The 24,261-nt window shown below is 39.1% G+C and overlaps 2 protein-coding genes across 3 annotated transcripts; both read right to left on the minus strand.

Moving 5' to 3' along the window:
- Positions 1-3,568: 3,568 nt before the first annotated feature.
- Positions 3,569-6,193, minus strand: LOC105932435 (mast cell protease 1A). Its single transcript, XM_012871610.3, has 5 exons — positions 6,110-6,193; positions 5,507-5,654; positions 5,293-5,422; positions 4,904-5,131; positions 3,569-4,788 (listed from the first exon to the last, which is right to left on the minus strand). The coding sequence occupies exons 1-5, from the start codon at positions 6,162-6,164 to the stop codon at positions 4,636-4,638; spliced, it is 714 nt and encodes a 237-aa protein (XP_012727064.1). The 5' UTR covers positions 6,165-6,193; the 3' UTR covers positions 3,569-4,635.
- A 15,938-nt stretch (positions 6,194-22,131) lies between these two features.
- LOC105932434 (mast cell protease 1A) lies at positions 22,132-23,802 on the minus strand. Of its 2 annotated transcripts, XM_036141372.1 has the most exons (6): positions 23,710-23,776; positions 23,519-23,605; positions 23,078-23,225; positions 22,864-22,993; positions 22,471-22,698; positions 22,132-22,367 (listed from the first exon to the last, which is right to left on the minus strand). In XM_036141372.1, the coding sequence occupies exons 3-6, from the start codon at positions 23,167-23,169 to the stop codon at positions 22,215-22,217; spliced, it is 603 nt and encodes a 200-aa protein (XP_035997265.1). In that variant the 5' UTR covers positions 23,170-23,225; positions 23,519-23,605; positions 23,710-23,776; the 3' UTR covers positions 22,132-22,214. The 2 variants fall into 2 exon arrangements, with proteins under 2 accessions (XP_035997265.1, XP_012727063.1); XM_012871609.3 differs by lacking the exon at positions 23,519-23,605 and having other exon boundaries at positions 23,710-23,802.
- Between the last annotated feature and the right edge of the window lie 459 nt (positions 23,803-24,261).

A 24,261-nucleotide genomic window follows, 5' to 3' on the forward strand; every position in this document is an offset into this window, starting at 1 on the left:
AGCAGTAATCATCAGTTATTGCAACCATAAACTGCAGAAAATATGGTCAGAGCGGCTCTTTCTGAGTTTACTCTGCTCCTGTCAGGATGAGCTGCAGCGCGTTATGAGGCGGAGGGATATTTCGGCGTCACTTAGTTTAGAGCCCAAACAAGCAACTGCACTTTCAGAAACAAGCCCAAAAAACTGCAACTCCACAACTCATGAAATTTAAAAGCGACTTTAGAAAAAATAAGACCAAAGTCGCATAAAATAAGTGGGCTTTGTAACAGTGAGCATTCTATCGAAGTGTGTCTTATCACTCCGCCCTCTCTGGTCGGTAAACAAATGTTTCGGCAAATTCTACATAATAAAAAACTTTTACCCGATGTATTGGAACATCCAACGGCCATGTACGTGTGCATTGTTGTTTCAACAATAGCTCTCGTGAATTTCAATGGTGAAGTCCTCTCGAAATCCGAAACAATTGTTTTTGTAGAACACAGTGCCTTACTGCGACATTACGTCACAGGATGTGATGTCGGGCAATAATGGCTGCCCCCATACACAGTGATCGAGACGACCATTTATGCTTTTATTTTCTTATTGATTAAGGCTAATTTCATTAAATCACCACGAACGTATTAGTTTTAGATATATCTAATGATCCACTGATTTTTCCTTGTTAACCGGACTTTCGATCGCTCTACCCAATGAGACGGCATTTGTTTTGTTTTGCTTTTCTAGACTTACGCCTGGTCACATCGTACTTGCTTACTGAATGCCGTGTGCGTAACTTGCGTAAAAAACGTGACATAAGTCGTGCTGCCCGGCTCTGGTGCTGCCTGGAATCGATAAGAGAATCGTTAAGCGGGCTGCCAAACGGTGCCATGGAATTGTAAACACATGGAACCGGTTCTGAACAGGAACCGGTTTTCGATTCCAATCCCTACAAGTGAACCTCTTAATTTGCATGGTTTTGGGCCTTAAACATAAAAGCTTATATTTGGACCTTACCTAAACTGTATTTCAATCTGAAAAACTCACACAGAAAGAAAAGGCAATTAGAAGAATTTTATTGATACAATATTTTAAGAGTTTGGCGCTCAGACCTCGGCAGGAAAAATTCACGCTGAATTATACTTCAATATGCATAAGCAGGCGTATGAGAATAGGGATATTTCCCCCCAAAAATTGCCGAGGTCGAGGCCAGTGCATCAAACAGGCCGGTTGCCGCGAAGGCCTACCAAAGTTGAGTGAGATGTATGGGGAGATGAGGTGAGGTGTATGTTGAGGTGAATGAATAGAGATGGTCAGTCTCAGGATGATACTTGGAACTGAAAGGCTTGCAAAGGGGAACGTCTAAATCAAAATACTTGGACCTCAGCAGGAAACATAAATCAGGAAACATGATTTATACTTTAACGTAGATAAACAGATGTATGAGAATAGGGATGTTCCCCCCCAAAAATGCTGAGGTCCAGGCCATGCACGTGATGAATGAACAATCATAGCAGGGAGCATGGTGGGAAGCATCCAGGGGACATGGAAGGGAACACAGGGAGCATAGAAGGGAACATGGCAGAGAACGCAGGGAACACACAGGGAGCATGGCAGAGAACGAGGGAATATGGCAGAGAACGCAGGGAGCATGGCAGAGAACGAGGGAATATGGCAGAGAACGCAGGGAGCATGGCAGAGAACGAGGGAATATGGCAGAGAACGCAGGGAGCATGGCAGAGAATGAGGGAATATGGCAGAGAACGCAGGGAGCATGGCAGAGAACGCAGGGAATATGGCAGAGAACGCAGGGAATATGGCAGAGAACGCAGGGAACATGGCAGGGCAGGCCGCATGCAGACCAGTCCAAGCGGATGCCAAACTGCACCAGAGTTGCAGCGGTTTAATAACAATTGTTATCAATTGCTGAATTTAAAATGCACTTCATACTCCAACCAGTAGGTGGCAGCAATGCCACCACAAGCCCGGTGGCTACCGGCAACACCAGAAGAAGAAGAAAACGAAAACAAACAGTAAAATGAAATACGTTCGCCTGAATAGAGGACGAACATGGGTGAATACATATTACCTGAGCTGGCTCCGAACACATTAGCGAGTGAATGAGAGAGTATATCCGGCTGAAAAGTTGCGGCCGGGACGAGCGTCAAGGTGGCGCCGCAAAGCCGATGAAAACCAGAGGAGGTCCCGGGTGAGTCGGCGGATCAGCGAACCAAGAGCCAGCCCCACGGGATCAGTTTGAGAAAGACCCCGGCGCGCTATGAAGCGAAGCTGACCGGAACTTAGGCAGAGTTGGGACGCGTCTGCGTCGCTTGCGAGTTCATTGCGCCAGGAATCGGAGCTGACGAAAACAGAGGTCGGAAAGGAAGATGTGCAGCTAGACAGTATTCCTATGGTAGGAGGATTTCAGGATAAGTTATTATCTCTTGAATCCAGTCATCAGAGTCCAAACCAGACACGGCACGCCACCGCTTGCTCACTGAGCAGAAGGCCGAGACAAGGATGTGGAGTTCTTTTAAGATGAACCCAGGATGCTGATTGGCTTCGAGGAGGAGCAGTTCAAAACTGATTGGCTTGCGTCGGAGGCGGATGAGTCTCTGATTGATGGAGGTAGGCAATAGAGTTTCTTCAGTCTGAATTTAAGCTGCATTTTAATATTTCATCTTGATTGGCTGCTACATCCTTTTTGTCCTAGCCAGGTTGCACCTAAACATGATGTCAATGGGTAGACACACACCCTTGTTTTATGTATATAGTGAGGACCGTGACTTAACTTCCAAATGTAGGGTTGTCTTTTTTGTATAGTATTACTTTCTTTAAAGTAAACTTTTGAGCTGTACTATGTGAAGTGTATCTTTCAGTTTATTTAGTTCAGTAGATGAGTTGTAAATTAAATTAATAATCTGACTCCCGTTTCCTCATTTAGGTTGTATCATGTGGTTTAACCTTTTTTTAATAGTGCAGACTGATGAGTTTGATGTGTATTTCAGTTCAGTATAAAACCACTTAGATTTGGACAACCTGGGGCTTAAGACGGAAACTTTTGAGAGATAATTATGTAACTAAAAAATGTATAACTAAAATATTGTTGGATATGTGCAAATGCTGGCCAGCAATTATTAGAAGGATTTGATTGCTGTCAAATGTTTTTCATAGGAAATAATGCTGAAATAGGTACAATTTTTATTAAAACATTCATCCAATCATCCATTGTATATAAGTGCTAATCTTGGCAAGGATGCAGGGTGGCTGGTGCCAATCTCCATTGGTCATCAGGCAAGAAGGTATGCCCCGGACATGTACCCAGTCCATCAGAGGTACATTAATGAAAGTTTTTGAAACTGACACAATTTTGTTTCATTATCTGTTGAGCGATTCCCAAAAGAAACCAACTCAAATGAAAACCATTTTATATACAAATCTCTGTTGTATGAATAAAAGAGTTAACACCACTGCTTAAGTCTTACAAACATGAAACCGAGAATTTGTTAAAACTCAATCATTAGAATATGGAAAGCTGCACAGCGAAATACCCGGAAATGTCTTTAAAAAAGAAATGTCTTTACAACATGTAAACAGGGGATTGCAGTGTTTAATAGGAGATTATACTGTATATGTAACAGACTGTTTAATAGAATGTTGTTAAGAAACAGAAGCAAAGATATATTTTATTAAGAAAAAATAGCCAGAAGGGAAAAGCAACATTTTTTTCCTTATTGCAATTGACTAGTAACCCAAAACTGTAATCAATAGGGCATTCCTCAAATGACATCAGATTACTAAATTTAGATGCACATTGAATAATTTACTTGTTTGAGTCAAATAGTGAACAGATTATTCCTGAATATCGCCTCAACAGACAATAATATGGTAACAACAAAACACAGCTGCGTCGGTATCTGCTGGAGCGACTAGCGATATGGTGATCATGATCATATAAAGGGAGCTATTTTTCATTGATTTTCCAAAACCCTGGAGGACTACGGAGAATTATCAGTGTTGGATCTGAGCTTGTAACCGAGAGGACATTACTGTGGAATCTGACCAAAGACACCTAAATGTGGTCTCTACATTTCCTTGGTCGTAAGGAACCAATAGTTGGAACATCCAGACCTGAAACCAGTGACTGCAGCATCTGTGCAGGTAGGCAACGTTTATTTGGCTTTTTCTCAACGGCTTTAAAACTTCATACAATCCATGAGGGTTGTTCATGAGAGCTTCAGTGTTGCATTTGGTCTGCTTATTATCAACGACTTTGGGCTTGTTTTTCTCTAAAGTCACTTGTAAGTTTCGTGAATCAGCGGTTGCAATTTCTTGGGGTTGTTTCTGAGCGTGCAGTAGCTTTTTGGGCTTTGTTTTTTTTTTCAGACAGAAGAGGACAGTTTCTCCTACCTTTCTACTAATACTGCTTTCTTTACGATAATTTTGAGCCCCCTGAGTTTCAACCAACGTTTAAGCTGTTCTATGCTGGTTTCCCGATTGAAGCAGGTTGAAATTAAGCTCCTGGGACATTATCATCTTTCAAAAATGATTAGTATTGCGGTTGTTGCCAATGTAGTTTGCAGTCCTGTATGTGATGTTATTTGACAAATGCCCCATTTGAATTCATTCATATGTTGCTGAAAAAGTAACAGGTTCTAATCAGTTATGTTTCATAATCTCATCAATCCACTTTCTGTTGTCAGGTATCTTTGTGTACTTATACAGCCTGCTGCCAGAGGGTAGATCCCTGCTTGCGGACACCACCCCATAGGCCTTTCCATTTTCACAGACTAACGGACCACCAGAGTCTCCCTGAAAGCACATATGAAAGCAGTGATGACTGTTATAATAGAAGAGAGCAAATGCTGTGATTGTTTGTGTTAAGACAAAGATGGACAAAGATGAGGAAACAAAAAAAAAGTCTTACCTCACCCGGTCCCTTTTCTCCCTTAGAGTAGTACACTTTGTCCTTGGCATAGATATCATTGTAAATGAGCGTCACATTGGCTTCCATGAGTTTATGAGACATCCGATCATTGTCCTTGCATGTTTTTCCCCAGCCAGTGACAATGCATATTTTTGGCAGTGAAAGTTGCAACTCTTCTGCCAAATAAATAGGCTTCACTTTGTTGCTGAAAACAGCTCTGGTAGACAACTAAAGTACAAAGGATGGTATTTAGAGCTATTGAAACAATTATGAGTGGCTTTTTGTTTTATTCTGTGGCTTTAGTGAATAGCTTTTTAACTATTTTTGTTGATAATACAAACATTAATTTTCCATTTTAATAATTCAAGACAGTTTTCTATTACTCTTACCTTCAGTAGCATGATGTCATTTGAGTATGTCTCATTATTGTATTTCTCATGTGGAAAATCTTGCTTCACAGAAAAACACAACTTGTTTTTGTCATCGTACTCATTCATCCCAACACAAACTTTATAGGAACTAAAGAAAGCAAAAAAAGAGAGAAAACTCATGAGTAGAGTTTATTACAACACAACATGAGGAAATAAATTATATTGGACTGACCTGGATTTGCAGTGGGCGGCAGTCAATACAAAGTCTTCACTCACGAGGAATCCACCACAGTTGGTTGAATCGCTGCCCTCCACAAGTGCCATGTATGGCCTGCTGTGTGCTGCAGCCTCATGACCTCCAATGATTCTCCCTGCATTAACTATTTGACATTCTCTTGTTAGATGCTAAGTTTGTAGCTATAAAAACACCTTTAAATTGAGTCGTAATCATGGTAAAAACAAATCTTAAACCATGTATGGCCAATCTCAAAACTTACATGAACCATAATTACACAAATTAAGTTCAATATAACTTATATATAGTGATTCATTATTCATACTTTAGTGTGTTTTTAATTACCTGGGTTTTCGAAAAAGCTTAACAATATGTTTCTCATTTACCCATCACAAAGGCTTATTATAGAATATCAATATATAAAACCAGCATTTTTCCATTTTCAGTTTACTTCCTTATACTGTACTGGTTAGAAGGGGAATTGCTGCCCCTGAATTACCCTTGCCCCCAATTGTTCTGATATTCTAAAAATGACTTCAGATAAATAATAACAAATATATAGGTTATATTGTGTACACTAGGATAAAAAAAGAGACTCACCTTGATTCAAAATCAGCACAAGCACCAGCACTGCCAAGTTGTAGTACATGAACATGATGAGATCACAGTCTGAGCTCTCTAGGAGGAGCAGCAAACACGTCTGGCAGATTTTACTACTTATTCGTTTCCTCTTATTTGAGAGGATGTTGTTATGTGTTTTGCATATGCAAACCCTGTGGCTCTGAAGCATATTAACAGTGTATCACTTCAAGAGGATGAAAGAAAATAGGTTTGATGAAAACATCCATACATCCATCCATTTTCTAACACGGCTATCCCTTGTGGGGTTGTGAGGGGTTCTGGTGCCTTTCTCCAGCTGTCAATGGGCGAGAGGCGGGGTTCACCCTGGAATGATGGGCAGTCTATCGCGGGGCAACACAGAGAAATAGGACAAACAACCATTCTCGCATACACTCACACCTAAGTAGAATTTAGGAGGCCAATTAACCTAACATGATGAAAACATCACTCTTTTTAATTTGGTTTAGCTGTTTAATATATTAGGTATGTATCCAGATCTTTTATTTTTTCAATCACTCTGAAAACATTAAGTTACATTCTCCCCTTTGTCCACATTATCTTCAGGCAGACAGCTCCTGGCACAACGTATGTGGCCTTAAAATTTGAGCTCTGCGCTTACCTGTCTGTGCAGATCTGTGCACAGTCTGCCTTGACTATGCGTGGACTCCGTGCCGACATCTGCTGACTCTTGTCCACGCAGGTATTGTGGGCCGTTAAATAATTAATGATGGTCTTAAACATCTGATCAGTTGCTGAACACCCTACTTGATCAAATGCAGTGTTCATTAATCACCCTTCTCTATCAGGCATTCACACTTTCATGACCACTGTACCAAACATGGGACGCTGAAAGGTGGAAGAAAATCTTATTCTCTGAGAGAATAAAATCTAGACAGCCCTGAAGGCTTCAAGTGATACTAACATGTCAAGCAGATCCCATCAGAGATGTTTTCTACATGGCAAAGTGAAAAACTGCTCCATTATGATCTGGAGAGCTTTTCCCTTTAATGGAACAATGGAGCTTCAGGCATTTTTGCATGCTTCCATAATAAGAGAAGCCAATTTATCATTTATCAATTGTAGAGGAAAGCTTGCGTGTAGACCACATAGAAATAGAGCAGCTTGTGTTCAATGCACTCAGCATAGAGGTTTCTAAACATTTGGGTACCAGCAGATATGAATGTTTTGCAGTTGCTGGTTGAGCTCATTCATACCGGTACCAGAATGAGCAGGGCAAAGGCCATTTTCATCCAGCTTTAAAAGTGGTTCAGAAACAGTCACATTTTCCCCTAAATCCCTCAAAGGGGGAGGCTTTAATGTTTCAAAGACAAGTAGCCAATACTTTCAGTTTTACAGTACTTTAAACATACAAGATGCCATTCAAATGTCTAAAAGACATAGCTGACTCAGAAAACTGCTTTACTGCACAGACATGGTTTGCCCCACCCCACTCCCATGGCCAGTATCGTTGGAAACGACAGCTACCTTTCCAGTGAGATATGCCACATCTTTTTCTGATGTGTCCCAGGGAAGTACTGTCCATGCGTAAAGACGCCCACAAAAGTGCCTGACACAGCTGTTTTTGTGAACAGATGGCATTATGCAGAGTTCAGCACAATTTTTTCTTTTTTCTTTGAACATCTATCATTAGATAGACCAGTTCACGCGTGACGTCACAAGCTACATCCGCGCTACATCCGGGTCCCGCGGGTAGGCAAAAACAGTGCTGTTCTCGTCTATTACCATGACAAAATGGATGAATTAGAGCGTGCTTTTAGTTTCTTTTATTTTTGAAATCTAAACAATGCCTACGACTTGTTTTGCTCCCGGTTGCACACAGACGCATTCCAAATCGTCGGATGTACGTTTCTTTCGTTTACCGAAGTACGAATAAAGACGAAAGAAATGGATAATTTCAATGAAAAGGACGCAGGCAGACAATGCCAATTGACTGTGTGAGCCGTCATACCACAACAGAATTTGCAGTCTACACTTTATCTCCGGTAAATACAACTTAATTTTGCACTGGTCATTGTTCTACTTAAATAATTATATAAATTAAAAAAAATAGGATATATACTTAAGTCAAGACGTAAACGTTCATTTCGTAATAATATACGTACATGTACAATGTATGCAAACCCTCTGGCATGAGTCTGTGAAAAGGGTTAATAAGACAAAAACACCAGAATAATCCGTAGTGAACAATGTTTTTTTTTAACCTACCGGTGGCGGGTCTTCCTCTTGGCTGAGGCGCTGTCTGTGTCCGACTCCACTTTCGTATGTTACACAAACATGTCTGAACATCCATCCATCCATCCATTTTCTGACCCGCTTAATCGCTCATGGGGTCGCGGGGGTTGCTGGTGCCTATGTCCTGATCATAAAATAATTGTAGCCGTCCAGTGGTTTCATGGCTTCATGCTCTCTCGTGTGAACTGGTCTGGCACGTTGATAAGGTAGCTGTACATGTTGACGTATGGAACACTTGGCCAGCATTTCACAGACGCTGTGTGGATCTGGCAATCTGATACCATCAACCATCAACTTACTCTTATAACGATCTTATGATACGTTATTTAAAGAAGAAAAATACGTTGAGAACTCGTCGTTTCCTTTGTTTGCGTCCGCCATTGTGTTCGCCTTTTGCCTACCAGTCTGGCGCGCATGCGCGAAAAACCCGCATCAACACAATAACAATGAACTGGTCTATAGGCACCGAAGAATAAAATGCTCCAGAAGCTTTGAAAGAAATTATTAGAATGAGTGATACTGAGATAAAGGAGTTTCTAGAACCACCATGGATTTTTATGAAGGGGGAGAAGAGCAACAGCTCATTTTGGACCCGCGGTTCATGAGTAAGAAATAGTTATTGTATATTTCCAGATTTTTTACATATCTTCTATTTCAAAAAGAGATAATATTTTTGTGTATTGTGATCCAACAACTTCCCTGCCATTGTCTTTTTTATTATGTAACTTGCCATTTAGATAAAAACAGTCAAATTTAATGTTCAACTTGTGTCTTTGTTTTACCAGTGACAATCGTGCTGCAGATAAAGACGAGGAATATCAGCCACCAACCAGTCCATGACGGATTGCCTCAAAGACCACAAAGTGAATGGTAGAACATAGTTGTTTTACTGAGAATTCTGTTATATTTGGTTACTTTGTTTTGTTTAATTGATAAGCCTTTTTTAGACCATCATTGAGGCTAGAAGACACCACATTTACTCCAAAACAACATAGCAACTGTTGAGCTTGGAGGTACAAACACAATGATGTGGGGCTGCTTTTAGCATATAGTGCGACACACTTCATTCAGGTGGAAGGCGAAAAAATGGATAAATGTCCTGAAGTATTCTTGTTAAAAAAACATGTCAGGATGATGACAATGAAACAATGTTTCAGCAAGATAATGATCCCAAATACACAGCCAAGGTCATTTTTAATTGGTTTTAGAGAAAGAAAATTAAAGCTGCTGGACAGGCTGAGCTGAGCCAATCACCTGCCCTGAATCCTGCAGTGGCTTGGAAAAGTGTTCATACCTCTTAAACTTTCCAACATATTGTCACATTACAACCACAAAGATAAATATATTTTATTGGACATTTTGATTGAAAGACTAACACAAAGTGGTATACAACTGTGAAGTAGAAAGAAAATTATACATGATTTAAAAAAAAAAATACAAATAAAAAAAAGAAAAGCGGGGTGTGCAAAAGTATTCACACACCATACCCGCTATCAAATATGGTGGTGGCAGCATCATGCTCTGGTGATGCTTCTTTTCCGCAGGGACAGGGATGACGGTCAGAGTTGATGGGAAGATAGATGGAGCCGAATACAGGGCAATCTTGGAAGAAAACCTGTAGGCATCTGAAGAAGACTTGAGACTGGGGCGGAGGTTTACCTTCCAGCAGGACAACGCCCTAAACATAAAGCAAGGGCTACAATGTAATTGTTTAAAACAAAACAGATTCATGTGTTAGGATGGCCCAGTCAAAGTCCAGACTTAGACCCAATTGAGAATCTATGGCAAGATCTGAAAACCACTTTTCACAAACACTCTCCATCTAGTCTGACTGAAGTTAAGCTGTTTTGCAAGAAGAATGGGCAAAACTTTCATTTACTAGCTGTACAAAGCTGGTAGAGACATGCCTTAAAAGACATGCAGCTGTAATTACAGCAAAATTAACAGTATCAAATCTACCCATAGTACTTGGTTAAATGGGCTGAAGGCTATTATTCAAACATAGTTAAGTTTTTAATTTTGTAAAATTGGGATGATAAATAATTGTCCTGAAGAGCATGCATGCCATTGAACTGTGTAACTGCAATGTGCTTGGTTGAGAAATATTCCCCTCACTGAACTGTTGGATATCAACCAGCTTTATTTAATTTATTTTAGTTTTGTTTTAAAAAAATTAAAAACAGATTTTTGGCCTACTTGTCATTTCAATGTTAAGTCAAAAAAATAAATTAATCTTAATATTGTTGTTAAATGTACATGGGAAATTATTTTAAACATATGCTTCTCATAATTGCTGACCAAGGTTTTTGCATTTTTCCACTGACATTCTATGCCTAACCATGAAAAAATGAAAAAAAAAATCTAAATTTCTCAACAGCAACCTCTGATTGCTATCATCAACCACTTCCTTGAGTTTGTTTTTGAATGTTGAAAACGAATGTTCCTCGCTGATCTTGTGTCAACTTAACCGTTTCAGTTTGTTGCAATGCCAAATATCCCATCACTTGTATTTACCAAAACACAATTGGTAATATCATGCCAATATTTATGAAACAAAGCAGAGGGAAAAGGTTTGACAAAAGTGCAATCCATAAAACCCATTGTATACAAAATAGAGAAAAAACCTCATAGTATACAGAGGTGTAATTTATTTAAGGCTGGATTTACTGTAGTATACTTGTTTTACCTTTACCATCTGTGTATTATCAGGCAGATCTGTATCTTCACGCAAAAAGAGTAACCTTTATGCTCTGTAGAAATCCTGAATGAGCACTCAACAGAAAAAAACAAACAAAAGAAAAGTAAATGCTGAACAGAAGATGTAAAATAAAAAACAAAAATGTCAAGTGTCATAAAAATAAAACTATGCAACATGGAGATTTTGGCCCACAGCAACTGCCAGATTATTGATCTAATGTGTCATGATTTAGGTTTTTGTTGTTGGTTTAGTTTTGTACTTCTTTTTATTTTACCGGTTCAGTCAGCTCAGTTCACCTGCCATTAGTCAGCCAGCTCACTTCACTTCTCACTCACCAGCCTATTTGTCTGTCTGTCACTCCCCTGTCACCTGTCAACCAATCAGTTTGTTCCTCCTCTAGCCACCACCCTTCCTCCCATCATTCTCACCTGCCTCCTGTAACTAGCCTTCACTCCGGTTCACCTGTTTATACCTGCTTCAGTTACCTACTTAGGGCCAGATCATTTCCAACTCAATTGGTGAGTCTAGTCCGGTGTCCTGTTTCTCGTTGACCTGTTGATCTGACTCGATTTAGCCTATGGATTTTCTGAGTCAGCCTGACCCCTGATTAACCTGTTTTTTCCTACCTGATTGGACTGTCTACCTGTGTTACCTGACCACTGCTTGTATTGACTGCCTGCCTGCTTTTGCCTGACCCCCACCTGTTCGGACTGCCCGCTTTTGTTGCCTGATCCGATTCTGTTGCTGGACTGCCTGAGTTAGCCTGTCCCCTGTTTTTGTATATAGTTTCGTCTGTGACTGCTTTTTTTTTATATTTTTGGTTATTGGACGCAGTCGTCCTGTTTTTGGTTTGATGCCCGTTTTTGTTTTTGCATTCTGTTAATAAATTATCTTTTACCTAACCTCCACTTGTCTGGCTGAATACTGGGTCCATCTGTCCCAGTTCATGACAGAATGATCTGGCCATAGGCTGAACCCATTGCCAGACAAGCAGCAGAAACATGAACGCGCTTCTTTCTGGGGCGTTCGCTCCAGAAGCATCATTGTTATTGACGCTTAACCCTCACTCCCAGTTAAAAGGAGAGAGGTTACGCACCCAGAGACTCCGGTGTATGCTCCGCTCATGGTTTTAATCCGGACCCGAGTTTCTTTGTGAAGGTCGAGGCAGATCTAATGCGGTACCGCGCACGTGACGTCACTGTCTCAAGAGCAACGCCCCTTTTGCCGCTTAGGTAGGGCATACAGGAGAGAACGCATACAGGAGAGAACGCACGGATAACGGATATGACCGACTTTACAGCCGTTAAACTTTCCCAAGACGATGTCCCAGGCGCACGGATTACTGGTCGCACTGTCGAAGAACGATGACTTGAGGTTCGAGGGCTTAAAAAGACTGGAAAACTGGCCGAGTTGATGAATGGTAAGCTTTGTTTTTTTTTTTCTGCGCGGCGATCATGGCAGCGTCGGCCGTTTTTTTTTTTTTGTTGTTGTTTGCAATCACCGTCCAGGAATGGGTATATGTTTAATGTTTGTCTCATTTGAAATGTTTTTGAGTAAGCCTGGTAGCAGGCTATCATGTCCGCGCCTGCTACCATGATAGCCTATATGCTGTCATGGTAGCAGGCGCTACTTTATTAACATGTCGGCCACCAAAATACTCTTACCTTGACTTGATGTCGCTGGAATTGGGTCAGGATGTTCTTCGGTTGGGCCCTTTCCTCCGACAAAATGCTTGCTACATATGTACTTGAATTTGGTAACTTTTTCCGGGTTGAACTGTTGTGTAGGCCGACCGCCCCTGGTGTTCCAAGCTTACACATTTCTCCTTGGCAGTCTTGAAGAAAACATCCTTCATATGCGGCCGATCAGCGTAACTCGAGTCGCTGTTGCACGTTCCATAGCAACAATGTTTAAAAACCATGGTCTTAGATTTGGAAAAAGCAGTCGTTTACCGAGTAAAACCTAGGCTAACGCACGCAAAACAACGGCGGCTTTCCGGAGTTTGCCCCACTGCGTACCACGTGATGTGACGTCATCGTGACGTTGTGTTTCTAAAAATAGCTCGCGCGCGGTACCCCATTGCAGATCTTCGCCCTGATCTTTTTCTTGCTCCGGATCAGTTTCCTGATTACATGAGGAGGCGTGTCCGCCAGCAGATGCAGGTCCGCTGCGCTCCCGTTCAGGTCAGACTTTTGGCTAAATCAGTCAGCTGTGACCATTCAGCCTCCATCTACTCTTGATTCAGTTATGTCGCCTGAAACGTTTCCCGCTCCTGCTACGATCCTGCTTCCACCTTCCTGCACAGGAGAGCCCATCTCTGGTCCCGCCCCAGCTGAGCCATTCACTTCTCCTCCCTCTGACTCGCCCACATAGACTGAGGTCGCCCTCTCACCTGCCTCCTGTAATTAGCCTTCACTCCGGTTCACCTGTTCACCTCACTATTTAAACCTACTTCAGTTACCTGCTCAGGGCCAGATAATTTCCAAACCAATTGGTGAGTCTAGTCCGGTGTCCTGTTTTTTGTTAAGCTGTTGATCTGACCCGATTTAGCCTACGGATTTTCTGGGCCAGCCTGACCCCTGATTAACCTGTTTTTTCCTACCTGATTGTACTGTCTACCTGTGTTACCTGACCACTGCTTGTATTGACTGCCTGCCTGCTTTTGCCTGACCCCCACCTGTTTGGACCGCCTGTTTTTGTTGCCTGATCCGATTCTGTTGCTGGACTGTCTGAGTTAGCCTGTCCCATGTTTTTGTATATATAGTTTATATACAGTTTATAAACAGTATATATAGTTTCGTCTGTGACTGCTTTTTTATATTTTTGGTTATTGGATGCAATTGTCCCGTTTTTGGCTTGATGCCTGTATTTGTTTTTGCATTCTGTTAAATTATCTTTTATTTAACCTCCGCTTGTCTGGCTGAATACTGGGTCCATCTGTCCCTGTTCTTGACAATGTCACGGATGTCAACCAAATACTACATCACTGAAGGTTGAATACTGAGGAAGAGACAGCAGAACACAAATACCAGTAAGAAATCATGCAGGAAAACTTGGTTTTGTAGTGATCAAACTTTCAGGCCTTCTCTCAGTCTTAAGGATAAATAAAGATACGATGCTCATTTAATAAAGGAGCAGATGAAAAAAAAATCTACGTTTTTTTTCTAAGTAATATAAGGATCATTATGATGTTTCTGGTCATTATAGCTAGTTTATTACAGCCACTTTAAGACAACATTGGAAATTATATCACATCTGGTTTTCATTCATTCCTCTGCTATGTGTTTTATATATTCATCCAAGGCTGTCGTGGAACTGACCCTTATCAACTAGGCCTATGCTTTGAGGTTGTTTAAGAAGCTGTTCGATGTACTTTGGCTTAGTCAGTCTCCATCTTACTCCTTATGATTTTCCATGCCTTCATGTTAAAACCCTGTTTGGTTACTACCCTGGAATCATTATCATGGTCAATCACTGCAGCTTCCTGTCTCCAGTCATCATCTGCCTTCCCACAACACCCACCACCAGTTATTGAAAATCTTCTCACGATCTCTAGATCTCTCTGTGGTAGCTCAGACTTCTCTGAATCTTTCCCTTCGCAACCTGCTCTTCAGACTAAAAACCCCTAAGCTTCTCCTTATTTTCTTGCACTTCTTGATTACCTCAGTCTAGATCCAACACCTCTCCTAACTGCTCCTTCCTCCTTCCAAACGCAGCTAAACCCCAAGTATAGAGCCTTCCTAGTTGTACAGTTAACTCTCTCATCTGCTTAAATAAACCCTTTACCCTGACCTCCTTTGGTCTGCTTGTGGGTGTTAAGATATTAACTGGGTCAGTGGATCGAACTGCTTAACCCAGAACCGCATGCCACACTTAGATAGCACCGGACACAAGGAGATGACTCAAATCTGTCAGATAGCGCCCCGGAGGTGACACAGTTTCTGTACTGATGCCATAGTTTAGATGTGTACGGCCCCTGCATGGGTGTGAACATAAACTCCTTTATAATGTTTGTGTGATGAGCAATCGGGGCTTCTTGTCAATCAAGAGCCCATCAGCACTGATGTGTCAGCAACCGTTTCTCTGTCTTTAGTAGATAAAATAACTTGAAATACACTTTTCTGTTTTATGCATCTTGCATCAAAAGTAATATTTAAGTGGGGGTCGCCTGAAGGGTAAAATAGGCTGGATCCACCAAGGGTGTTTAACCGCTGACCGGGTGTGGTAGCTTAATATGGGTCAGGAAACATTCTAAGAACATGAGAGGAACAGGTCAGAGTTCAATTAAACCTCCCTACATTTAGCTTGGCCATCTTTTGTCTGGTCAAGCTTCCAGGTACCTTGGATGGTAAGGACCACTCAACACTGATAGAAGAAATTATTTGAATGGATGAAACAACAAACACAAGGTCAGAAAGCACTTGTTTGAAATATATAAACGAGGGCCTACAAATAAAACTAAGGTATTTAAAACATTGAACATATTATGTATGTTAAATAATGGCTATTGTGTTTATGTGAATGTAAAGATAAGTGTGAATATGCAAACTAACAAAAGCATGTGAGGGTTACTGACACGGGTGTAGTCTGATCATTGGTGTCAACATCATAATAATGTACTTTAACTTTAGTCTCTGTAAAAAGCTTGTTTTGTGTGCCAGGCCAGGTTTGTTTATGAGAATCTGGATTGTCAATCTATATTACATTAAAAATTAAAGTTTGATGTCAGTGAAAAATACAGCTATTCCAAATATAATTATGAAAATCTTTAGCAGTTTGATGCATGTATTTGTCGTTTTTCATAATCCTAAATGTTGTCAAGCTGATACCGATACATCATGATTGATCTAATCTGGTAAGAAGCGCCCAACATCCTTGCTTTCATCATTCAGTTCTCATAAACATCTTTTTTATCATATCAGGAAGTTCCATCCAATAGTGGCTTAGTTGAAGTCCCATTGCTGATATCTCACTGTTGAAATAGAAGCATTTACAACATCATCTTGCAAGAGCTTGCCAAAAAGTCATACAGAGGTCACTCAGTAAACCGTTTTCTATTACCATCATACCATAGTTATACAAGCTACTCCTATAAAAATATTAGATTTTACACATTAAGATAATGTTAGAATAACATTTTTAATTTTTAATAAAGAATAAAAATAATCCTCTGCCTTTTTTAGTACAGTTGCAAAACTTACACAGTCATGGTTCTGTTGATCCATACATTCCCTCAGCTCTCAACAGTAGTGACTTCATGTGATTATTTATAAATAAAATTGATTCTATTGAAAATAGAATTATTGATATCTTCCAAACATGAATATTTCTTCCTCATTGAGTGAAGCAGTGTTGGAGGTATCTTTAGAACCTGATCTGTATTAGGACCCAGTTGAGCATTCTGAGTCATCTAAAATTTGAGCTTCATCTAAAGCAGGGGTGTCAAACTCATTTTGATTTAGGGGCCGCATACAGTTTAATCTGATCTCGAGAGGGTCACACGAGTAAATTTATTGCAAGATTAAATAGAACTAATAAAAGTGGACTTGTTGATTTTTATATTAAATGAATTTCACTTTTCCACAATACATTATGAATAACCTCAGTGTTTTTAAGAAAAGTATGTGCAATTTCAACAATACTTTTACTCAGTTGAACATTTACTTGTGCATTATGCAAAAGAACTGATCACAGTGATTGTACAATGTTGAAAAACATTTTTTCACATTTTTTTGGAACTTAAAAACACGGTCCTGCATGACAAAATACATCAAACAGATAAAAATTAAGAAATGATTTAAAATCAATTTTCCACATCTGAAGCTCAGTGCTACCATCTGCTGATTAAAACACAGCGCCCCTCGTGGACAATATAGGAACTACAGATTTTCAATTAAACGAAGTACATTTATTTTCAATAATTGTTTTATCATTCTCTTCCTTTTATCTCCTCTTTCTTTCACCTTTTCTTTTTTTTCTTGTTCTTCCTTTCCTCTCCTACTTTCCCATTGTAGTGTCCATATAATTTGAGATGTTCCCTGCATGAATAATAAAACTATTCATATTCAAAAATCAAACTGAGCACTATGGCACCCAGTAATATATGGGTAAGGTATTAAATTATCAGTAATATATCCTATGTTTTGATTTCCTAAAACTCCGTGTGTTGACCACATGTGATTAGAAATTGCATATTTTAGTTTGTTAGCTTGTTAGCTTGTCACAACTACATCATCCATGGATTCTTTACTTTCGACGCCTCTCGTTTTGGGATACGTCCGGAAGTGAGCAGTATGTTTTCCCGTTTATTCCCTGCCAAACAGGAGCATATACGCATCTGAAATTAGAACTTCAATCTAATTAAGCCGTGTCAGAGTATTTTGCTTCTGGTGTACATTTATTGACAGACTAAAATGAAAAGCTAACCTAAGCGTAGGATGCTCGTATGCTGCTTTACTGCACTTTGCAAGGCGTCCGGCTTGGTTCCTCCTTAACACTGTTTTCTCCTGAGAGGGAGAGCTCACCATCTCTGCCGGGAGTTGAACTACACTGCCCTGTTTCTAACATGAGGCCAAAATAAACTGAACATTTATATTTAATTAAGTTACTAGATTTATTGTTGCTTGCATGTACTCTGCCTTACATGAATGCACTTCTAGTTTCAACAGTCAGGCAGTCTTGTAGACTTCTCAGGGGTCAGATATAGCGTGACACAGTGTACCGTAATGCTCCAAATATCCAATAAGCGGTGCGGCATACCAAAGTCGTACTTACACATTTTAACAGATTTTTGAGCGCATTGTACCACATAAAATCGGTCAGTAAGCACAACTTTAATTATATATAAGGTGCACCGGATTATAAGGCGCATCAGCAATTTTTGAAAAAATTGAAGGATTGTAAGTGTGGCCTATAGTTTGGAAAATACAGTAATTTTATTTTTATTGGGTTTATAGAATATGCATCCATTAGCTTATACCCACTTATCTGTGCCGGGTGATGGTGGCTGGTGCCCATCTCCAGCGGATATTGGCAGAAGGCGGGTGCTCCTTGTACAGGTTGCCAGTCCATTACAGGGTAACACAGAGATGCACAGGACAATTAACCACACATTCTCCCACTCCACCTAGGGGCAATTTAGAGGGACCAGTTATCAGTCATATTTTTGGGCTGTAGGACGACTGACACAATATTCTAATTTTGAATGTTGTGTTTTTATTTGCTGTAGAAAATCATAATAATTAAGAGAAAAATGTGTGTAATCTATATAATCTGTTTATATCATTTCATTGATTGTATGTATAAACTGAATTGATTTTATGAAATACAAGACATTTAAAATAATACTCAAATTTAGTGGATGACTACATAATTGATGATCAGAGTCATTCAATAATGGTAACAAAATATAAAACGTTTCTAACTACAAAATAAACTAAATTATACAGTTGTGTTTAATAAACACAACACAGTAAAGGAAACTCAAAAAGAACTATCCAATAAAATACTAACACTACTTTGACTTAAGAATATTATTTCTCCCTCTTATCAAGAACGGGTCAGAGTTCAATAAACCCTCCCTGCTCTCAATCTGGGGACCATCTTTTGTCTGGCCAAGCTTCTAATGACCATTGATGGTAAGGACCACTCAGCACCGATAGAGGGCAAAATTAGTAATGAAACAAGAAACATGAAGTGAGAAAGGACTTGTAAAAATACATAAAAATTAGTGCTCACAAATAAAATTAGCCAACTAAGAACATTAAATAAACTTACCTGGCATGTTAAACAATGCCGTTGTTGTGTTTGTATGAATGTAAAAGCAAGTGGAAGTGTGCAAACCTTAATTAAAGCACATGAGGGTCACTGCTGCTAATGTAGCCTGATCATTGGTGTCACCGTCATACCTACTGTACTTTGTTTTACCTTGCTGATGTTAAATGTGTTCATAATTAAAAATATCTTGTTAAAAGCATCTTAGGCTATTTTCACACTGCAGGCCTTGATGCTCAATTCAGATTTTTTTGTGAAATCTGATTTTTTGCGTGTCTGTTCACATTTCCAAATATATGCGACTTGTATGTGATCTCCTAAGATCACATACAAGAATGTGAACTGCATTCATACACCTACTTGTCAGTAGAGGACGCAATGACGTCATACGCTTTCTTTATGTTATTCTCCAACCGAAGCCAGCACTTTCCCAACGCAATCTTTTTAAGAAGATCAAAAAGGAAGAGCCAAATTTTAGTGATGTGAGCGGCTTTACTGATACGGACTTCATTCATAATTTGAATGATTCAGGACCACATATCCAAGTGGCCTGGGTCACATTTGAAAAAACCCAATCTGTGTTGTTCAGACAGGCTGAGTCACATTTATCCGACCTGTATGTCACCAATACTCGACAAACGTCACTATGCTGCATCCTGCTATGCAGAAGCGGGAAGAAAAACGACACCCATAGCGGACTACAATGAGGAGAGCAGTCAATGGAGAGAAAGCTCCGGTTAGAAAATAAATTAATGATCGCAAAATGCGCGCCAGCATTATAATTCATGTTTACTTCCGCAAACACTGAGGACGCTTGCTACGTGTGATGTCATCCCGTCCTCGACTGCACATGCGGGACACTTAGGTTGAATTAATTCAGTTCACACAGGAGATCAAATACAGGTCGCATATATTTGGAAAAGTGAACGGCCACGCAAAAAAATCCGATTTCACAAAAAAAATCGGAATTGAGCATTAAGGCCTGCAGTGTGAACGTAGCCTTAGTATCTGCTGCTACTTGCTGTAAAAAGCTTATTTGGCATATGACTGGTCAGGCTTATTTGTGGCTTTTCTATGTTGCAATAAAAACTGAAAACCTGATTGACATCAGGGAAAAATACAGCTAACTCGTTCTGATCGTTGATGAAGGCATTGGTTTCATTACTATACATCATGATGGTGTGAATCACCCACATCCTTGCTTGATTCATCTTGCAGCTTTCAATGTTCTGTGTGTTAATAATCATTACTTAGTACTTTTTGTACCACTCAATTCTCATAAACAGCTCTTTTAAAGTCATATCAGAAAGTTGCATTTAATGACTTACTTGACATTTTGCTGCTGATCTTACCTGCTAAAATGAAATAATTTACAACAAAATCCTGCAAAGAATTATGAGTTTGGCAAACAGTCATATTGAGGTCACTGTAACCGTAACTATTTTATTGCAACCCATCAAAACCATACTAAGGTTTTGATGGGTTGCATTAAAAATAGTTTATTCAAGCTACTGTTGTAAAAGATATGTGTCAAGTGTTTCCCACTTGTTTGTTTGGGATTTAAACTGCAGGTTTCCCCCACTTGAAAAGGCAGCTTTCTTCCAGAGATTTCACAGGATTTCACTCAAAACACTAAAGTTCATTATTTCCTTTTCCTTTATTAGAAAGTTGAGTCAACAATAGTAGCAGTTGTAGTAGGTGAAAAACCTTTAAACATAAACACACAGAAAACAATGATTAACACCCTTGAAATAACTAAAAATGATCCTTGAACCAAAATATACCATAAGATTTAAACCCAAAATCAAACATATTCAAAGTATTATTCAGTGATAATTTTTTACATGCTAGTATTCATTTACTTTTTCTCACACATTTTAAATAATTCCTTTTTTAACATTTAATAACATTTTAACATTTCAATCTGAATGCACCATCAATTAATCTATAATTTATAATCTGTATTCAAACAATTTGTGGCTCACCGGCTCCTTCTCTTTGGAACAAACTTTCCTGCATTGTCTTCACCCAGCCAGCCACCCTCACAGTGTTCTTTGCTGCCCAGTGAGTGAACATCTCCCAACTAGTCCCTTGATTATCTTCACCTGGAGTCTGCTATCTCCAGTTTAAGAGACATCCTCACCTATACTCAGTAAGAGAAGGGCGGGGCATGAATTCAGCTCAACAATATGACTTTATATATTTATATAGTAATGTTATCATTGACTGCAAGAGCAAAGTTTGGAAGGCTTGGGATAAAAACTGCAACTAATCAACACTTTATGTTGAGTTTATGTCTGCAAAGGAGGTATAACCATCCATTAAATTCCCTTTTGTTTATACCTTTAACCATACTGTTGAAATGTAATAAAAGTAAAGGGTCCAATTAAGAGATTAAGGTAACTTTCAGTAGCGTTAGAAATTCTGGAAAACACTCTAATTAAATGTATTTTGACATAAGAAACTGTCCGACAATTATTAGTACTAAAAAAGGTCATGTATTCATTTAGATGCTTCACAGAAACAAAACCTCTCTCCGGGTACTCCAGCTTCCGCCCACTGTCCAAAAACACGACTGTTAGGTGAACTGGTTACTCTAGGTGTGAATGTGTGTGAGCATGGTTTTCTGTCCTGTGTATCTCTGTGTTGCCCTGTGATGGACTGGGAACTTGTCCAGGGTGCACACTACCATTCACCCAGTAACTGGTGTAGACAATGTCAAGATGAAGCATAAAAATATTTATTTCTACAAATCTGGTTCAACCTATTTTCTGATGGTGCAGACTGATTAGTTTCATTTAAAAAGTTCAAATATACAATATGTTTTGATTTTTTTCATAATTTGTGTTTGATACATTATTCTATATACTTTTGAGTCATAGTTTTCATGTATTCACAGTGTAGTTGCAACGTAGAGAGTCAAAAAAAAACAAGGAAAAGCCATTGAAAGACAAAGGTGAGTCCAAGATTTTGACTGATTCTGTAAAGTTATTTTAAATGTAAATCTGTCAGTCATATGAACGGAAATGTTACTCAACCATGTTTAAGTGCTGCAAACATGAATCAAAGAATTTAATGAAACTAAAGTGTAAGAAGATGGAAAGCGGCACAGTACAATGCTAGTAAACGTCTCCAGAACAGAAATGTATTTTACCACATGTACCACATGTTATATACTGAATAGGCATTTTAATAGCATGCTGAAAAAAAGAAGCAAAGACAGATTTTCTTTAGAAACACTGATGAGAGGACAACAACATAACCATTTTTTCTTATTCTGCTTATTTTTTTAATCGCACAAAACTGTACTCAACTGGAATTCGGACATATGTTACAGAAAAACAGAAGAACAAGATCTGATCAGTAAAGTTTCATAATCTCATCAATCCACATCCTGTAGTCAGGTATCTTTGTGTACTTATAAACCATGCTGTCAGAGGATGGTTTAGTGCTTGCAGACACCACCCCATAGGCCTTTCCATCTTCACAGACCAATGGACCACCAGAGTCTCCCTGAAAGCACATGCAAAGCATCTGATGACTCTTAGAAAAGATAGATTGTTTGTATTAAGACAAAGATAGAAAAAGACATGTAAGCAAGGAAAAATAATCCTACCTGACCCGGCCCCTTTTTTCCTTCAGAGCAGTACACCTTTTCCTCTGCACAAATTTCATTGTCAATGAGCGTCACATTGACTTCCATGAGTTTAGAAGACTGCCATTCTTCGTCCTCGCTTGTTTTTCCCCATCCAGATACTAGACACATTTTTGGCACTGAGCTCTCACAATTGTTTGCCATAGTAATTGGTTTCACATTCTCGTTGAAAACAGCCCTGGTAGCCAACTGAAGTACAAAAGAACATATTTAATGTTGAACTACAATGAGCGGCTTTTTGTTTTATTCTTGTGCTTTACTGAATGGCTTTTTTTTTCTATTTTTCATTTTTGTACATAATACATTTTTTTTGTTATTTTAATAATACAAGACACTTTTCCATTACTCTTTTACCTTCAGTAGCATGATGTCATTTGCGTATGTCTCATTATTGTATTTCTCATGTGGAAAATCTTGCTCCACAGAAAAACATGACTTCTTTTGGTCATGGTACTTATTCATCCCAACACAGACATTATAGGAACTGAAGAAAGCAAAAAAAGAGAGAACACTCATGAGTAGAGTTTATTACAATACAACTTGGGGATATAAATCATATTAAACAGACCTGGATTTGCAGTGGGCGGCAGTCAGTACAAAATCTTTACTCACGAGGAATCCACCACAGGAGGTTAAATCACTGCGCACCACAAGTGCCATGTATGGCCTGCTGTGTGCTGCAGCCTCGTGGCCTCCAATGATTCTCCCTGCATGAACTATTTGACATTATTGTGTTTAATTACTTCCTTTAGTAGCTATTAAAACATCAATAAAATGAGTCGTAATTTTGGTAAAAACAAATGTTAAACCATGTATGGCCAATCTCAAAACCTGCGGGAGCCAAAATTACACAAAGTAAATTCAATATAACTTATATAGTGATGAATTATTCCTATTTTAGTATGTTTTTAATTACCCAGGTTGTTCAAAACGCGTAACAATACGTCTCTCATTTACCCAGGACAAAAGTTTACTATAGAAGTTAAATGTATAAAACCAGCATTTTTACATTTTCAGTTTACTTCCTTTTTGCTCTACTGGTTAGAAGAGGAATTGCTGCCCCTGAATTATCCCTGCCCCCAATTCTTCTGATATTCTGAAAAAAATATAATTTAATGAATAATAACAGTGATGTAGGTAAAATAAATAAATGCATAAGTCTTATGTTGTGTATACTAGGATAAAATAAAAGAGACTCACCTTGATTCAAAGTCAGCACAAGCACCAGCACTGCCAAGCTGTAGTACATAGACATGATGAGATCACAGTCTGAGTTCTCTAAGAGGAGCAGCAAACACGTCTGACAGATTTTACTACTTCTTCACGTCCTCTTATTTGAGAGGATGTGTTTGTGTGTTTTGCATATGCAGACCATGTGACTCTGAAACACATTAATGCTGTATCACTTCCAAAGTTTGAAAGACAATAGATTTAATGAAAACATCACTTTAATTTAATTTAGCAATATTCCATCCAGTTGTATTATAGTGTTTTTATTCATTGTGAAAACAATACATTACAGTCTTATCTTTTGACACTTGTTCAGCTCCTGGCTGTCTGCCTGACGATGATCTGCCTAGAAAATTAGAAATCTGATGCAATTTTCATTAGTTGCACTTCTCTGTTAGGCATTCATACTGTCATAATTCCTTAATTACAAGGGCAAAATTATATCTGTTAAACTGCTTAAGCAATGTTTCTTGTAAGCTTCCAGTGCAGTTATCAAGTACAGATTGAAGTGAATATTATTAA

Source organism: Fundulus heteroclitus, chromosome 9, assembly GCF_011125445.2.
Source record: "Fundulus heteroclitus isolate FHET01 chromosome 9, MU-UCD_Fhet_4.1, whole genome shotgun sequence".
In the NCBI taxonomy this organism is placed as follows: Eukaryota; Metazoa; Chordata; class Actinopteri; order Cyprinodontiformes; family Fundulidae; genus Fundulus; species Fundulus heteroclitus.

What these genes read in the sequence shown, in the direction of transcription:
- LOC105932435 (XM_012871610.3), bottom strand. Translation starts at nt 6,164, where the DNA reads ATGTTCATGTACTACAACTTGGCAGTGCTGGTGCTTGTGCTGATTTTG. An exon ending in GCCGCCCACTGCAAATCCAG is followed by an intron (nt 5,423 to 5,506) that starts GTCAGTCCAATA and finishes TGCTTTCTTTAG; the next exon opens with TTCCTATAAAGTTTGTGTTG. An exon ending in ATGACATCATGCTACTGAAG is followed by an intron (nt 5,132 to 5,292) that starts GTAAGAGTAATA and finishes TTTGTACTTTAG; the next exon opens with TTGTCTACCAGAGCTGTTTT.
- LOC105932434 (XM_012871609.3), bottom strand. Translation starts at nt 23,764, where the DNA reads ATGTCTATGTACTACAGCTTGGCAGTGCTGGTGCTTGTGCTGACTTTG. An exon ending in ATGACATCATGCTACTGAAG is followed by an intron (nt 22,699 to 22,863) that starts GTAAAAGAGTAA and finishes TTTGTACTTCAG; the next exon opens with TTGGCTACCAGGGCTGTTTT. An exon ending in GAAAAAAGGGGCCGGGTCAG is followed by an intron (nt 22,368 to 22,470) that starts GTAGGATTATTT and finishes ATGTGCTTTCAG; the next exon opens with GGAGACTCTGGTGGTCCATT.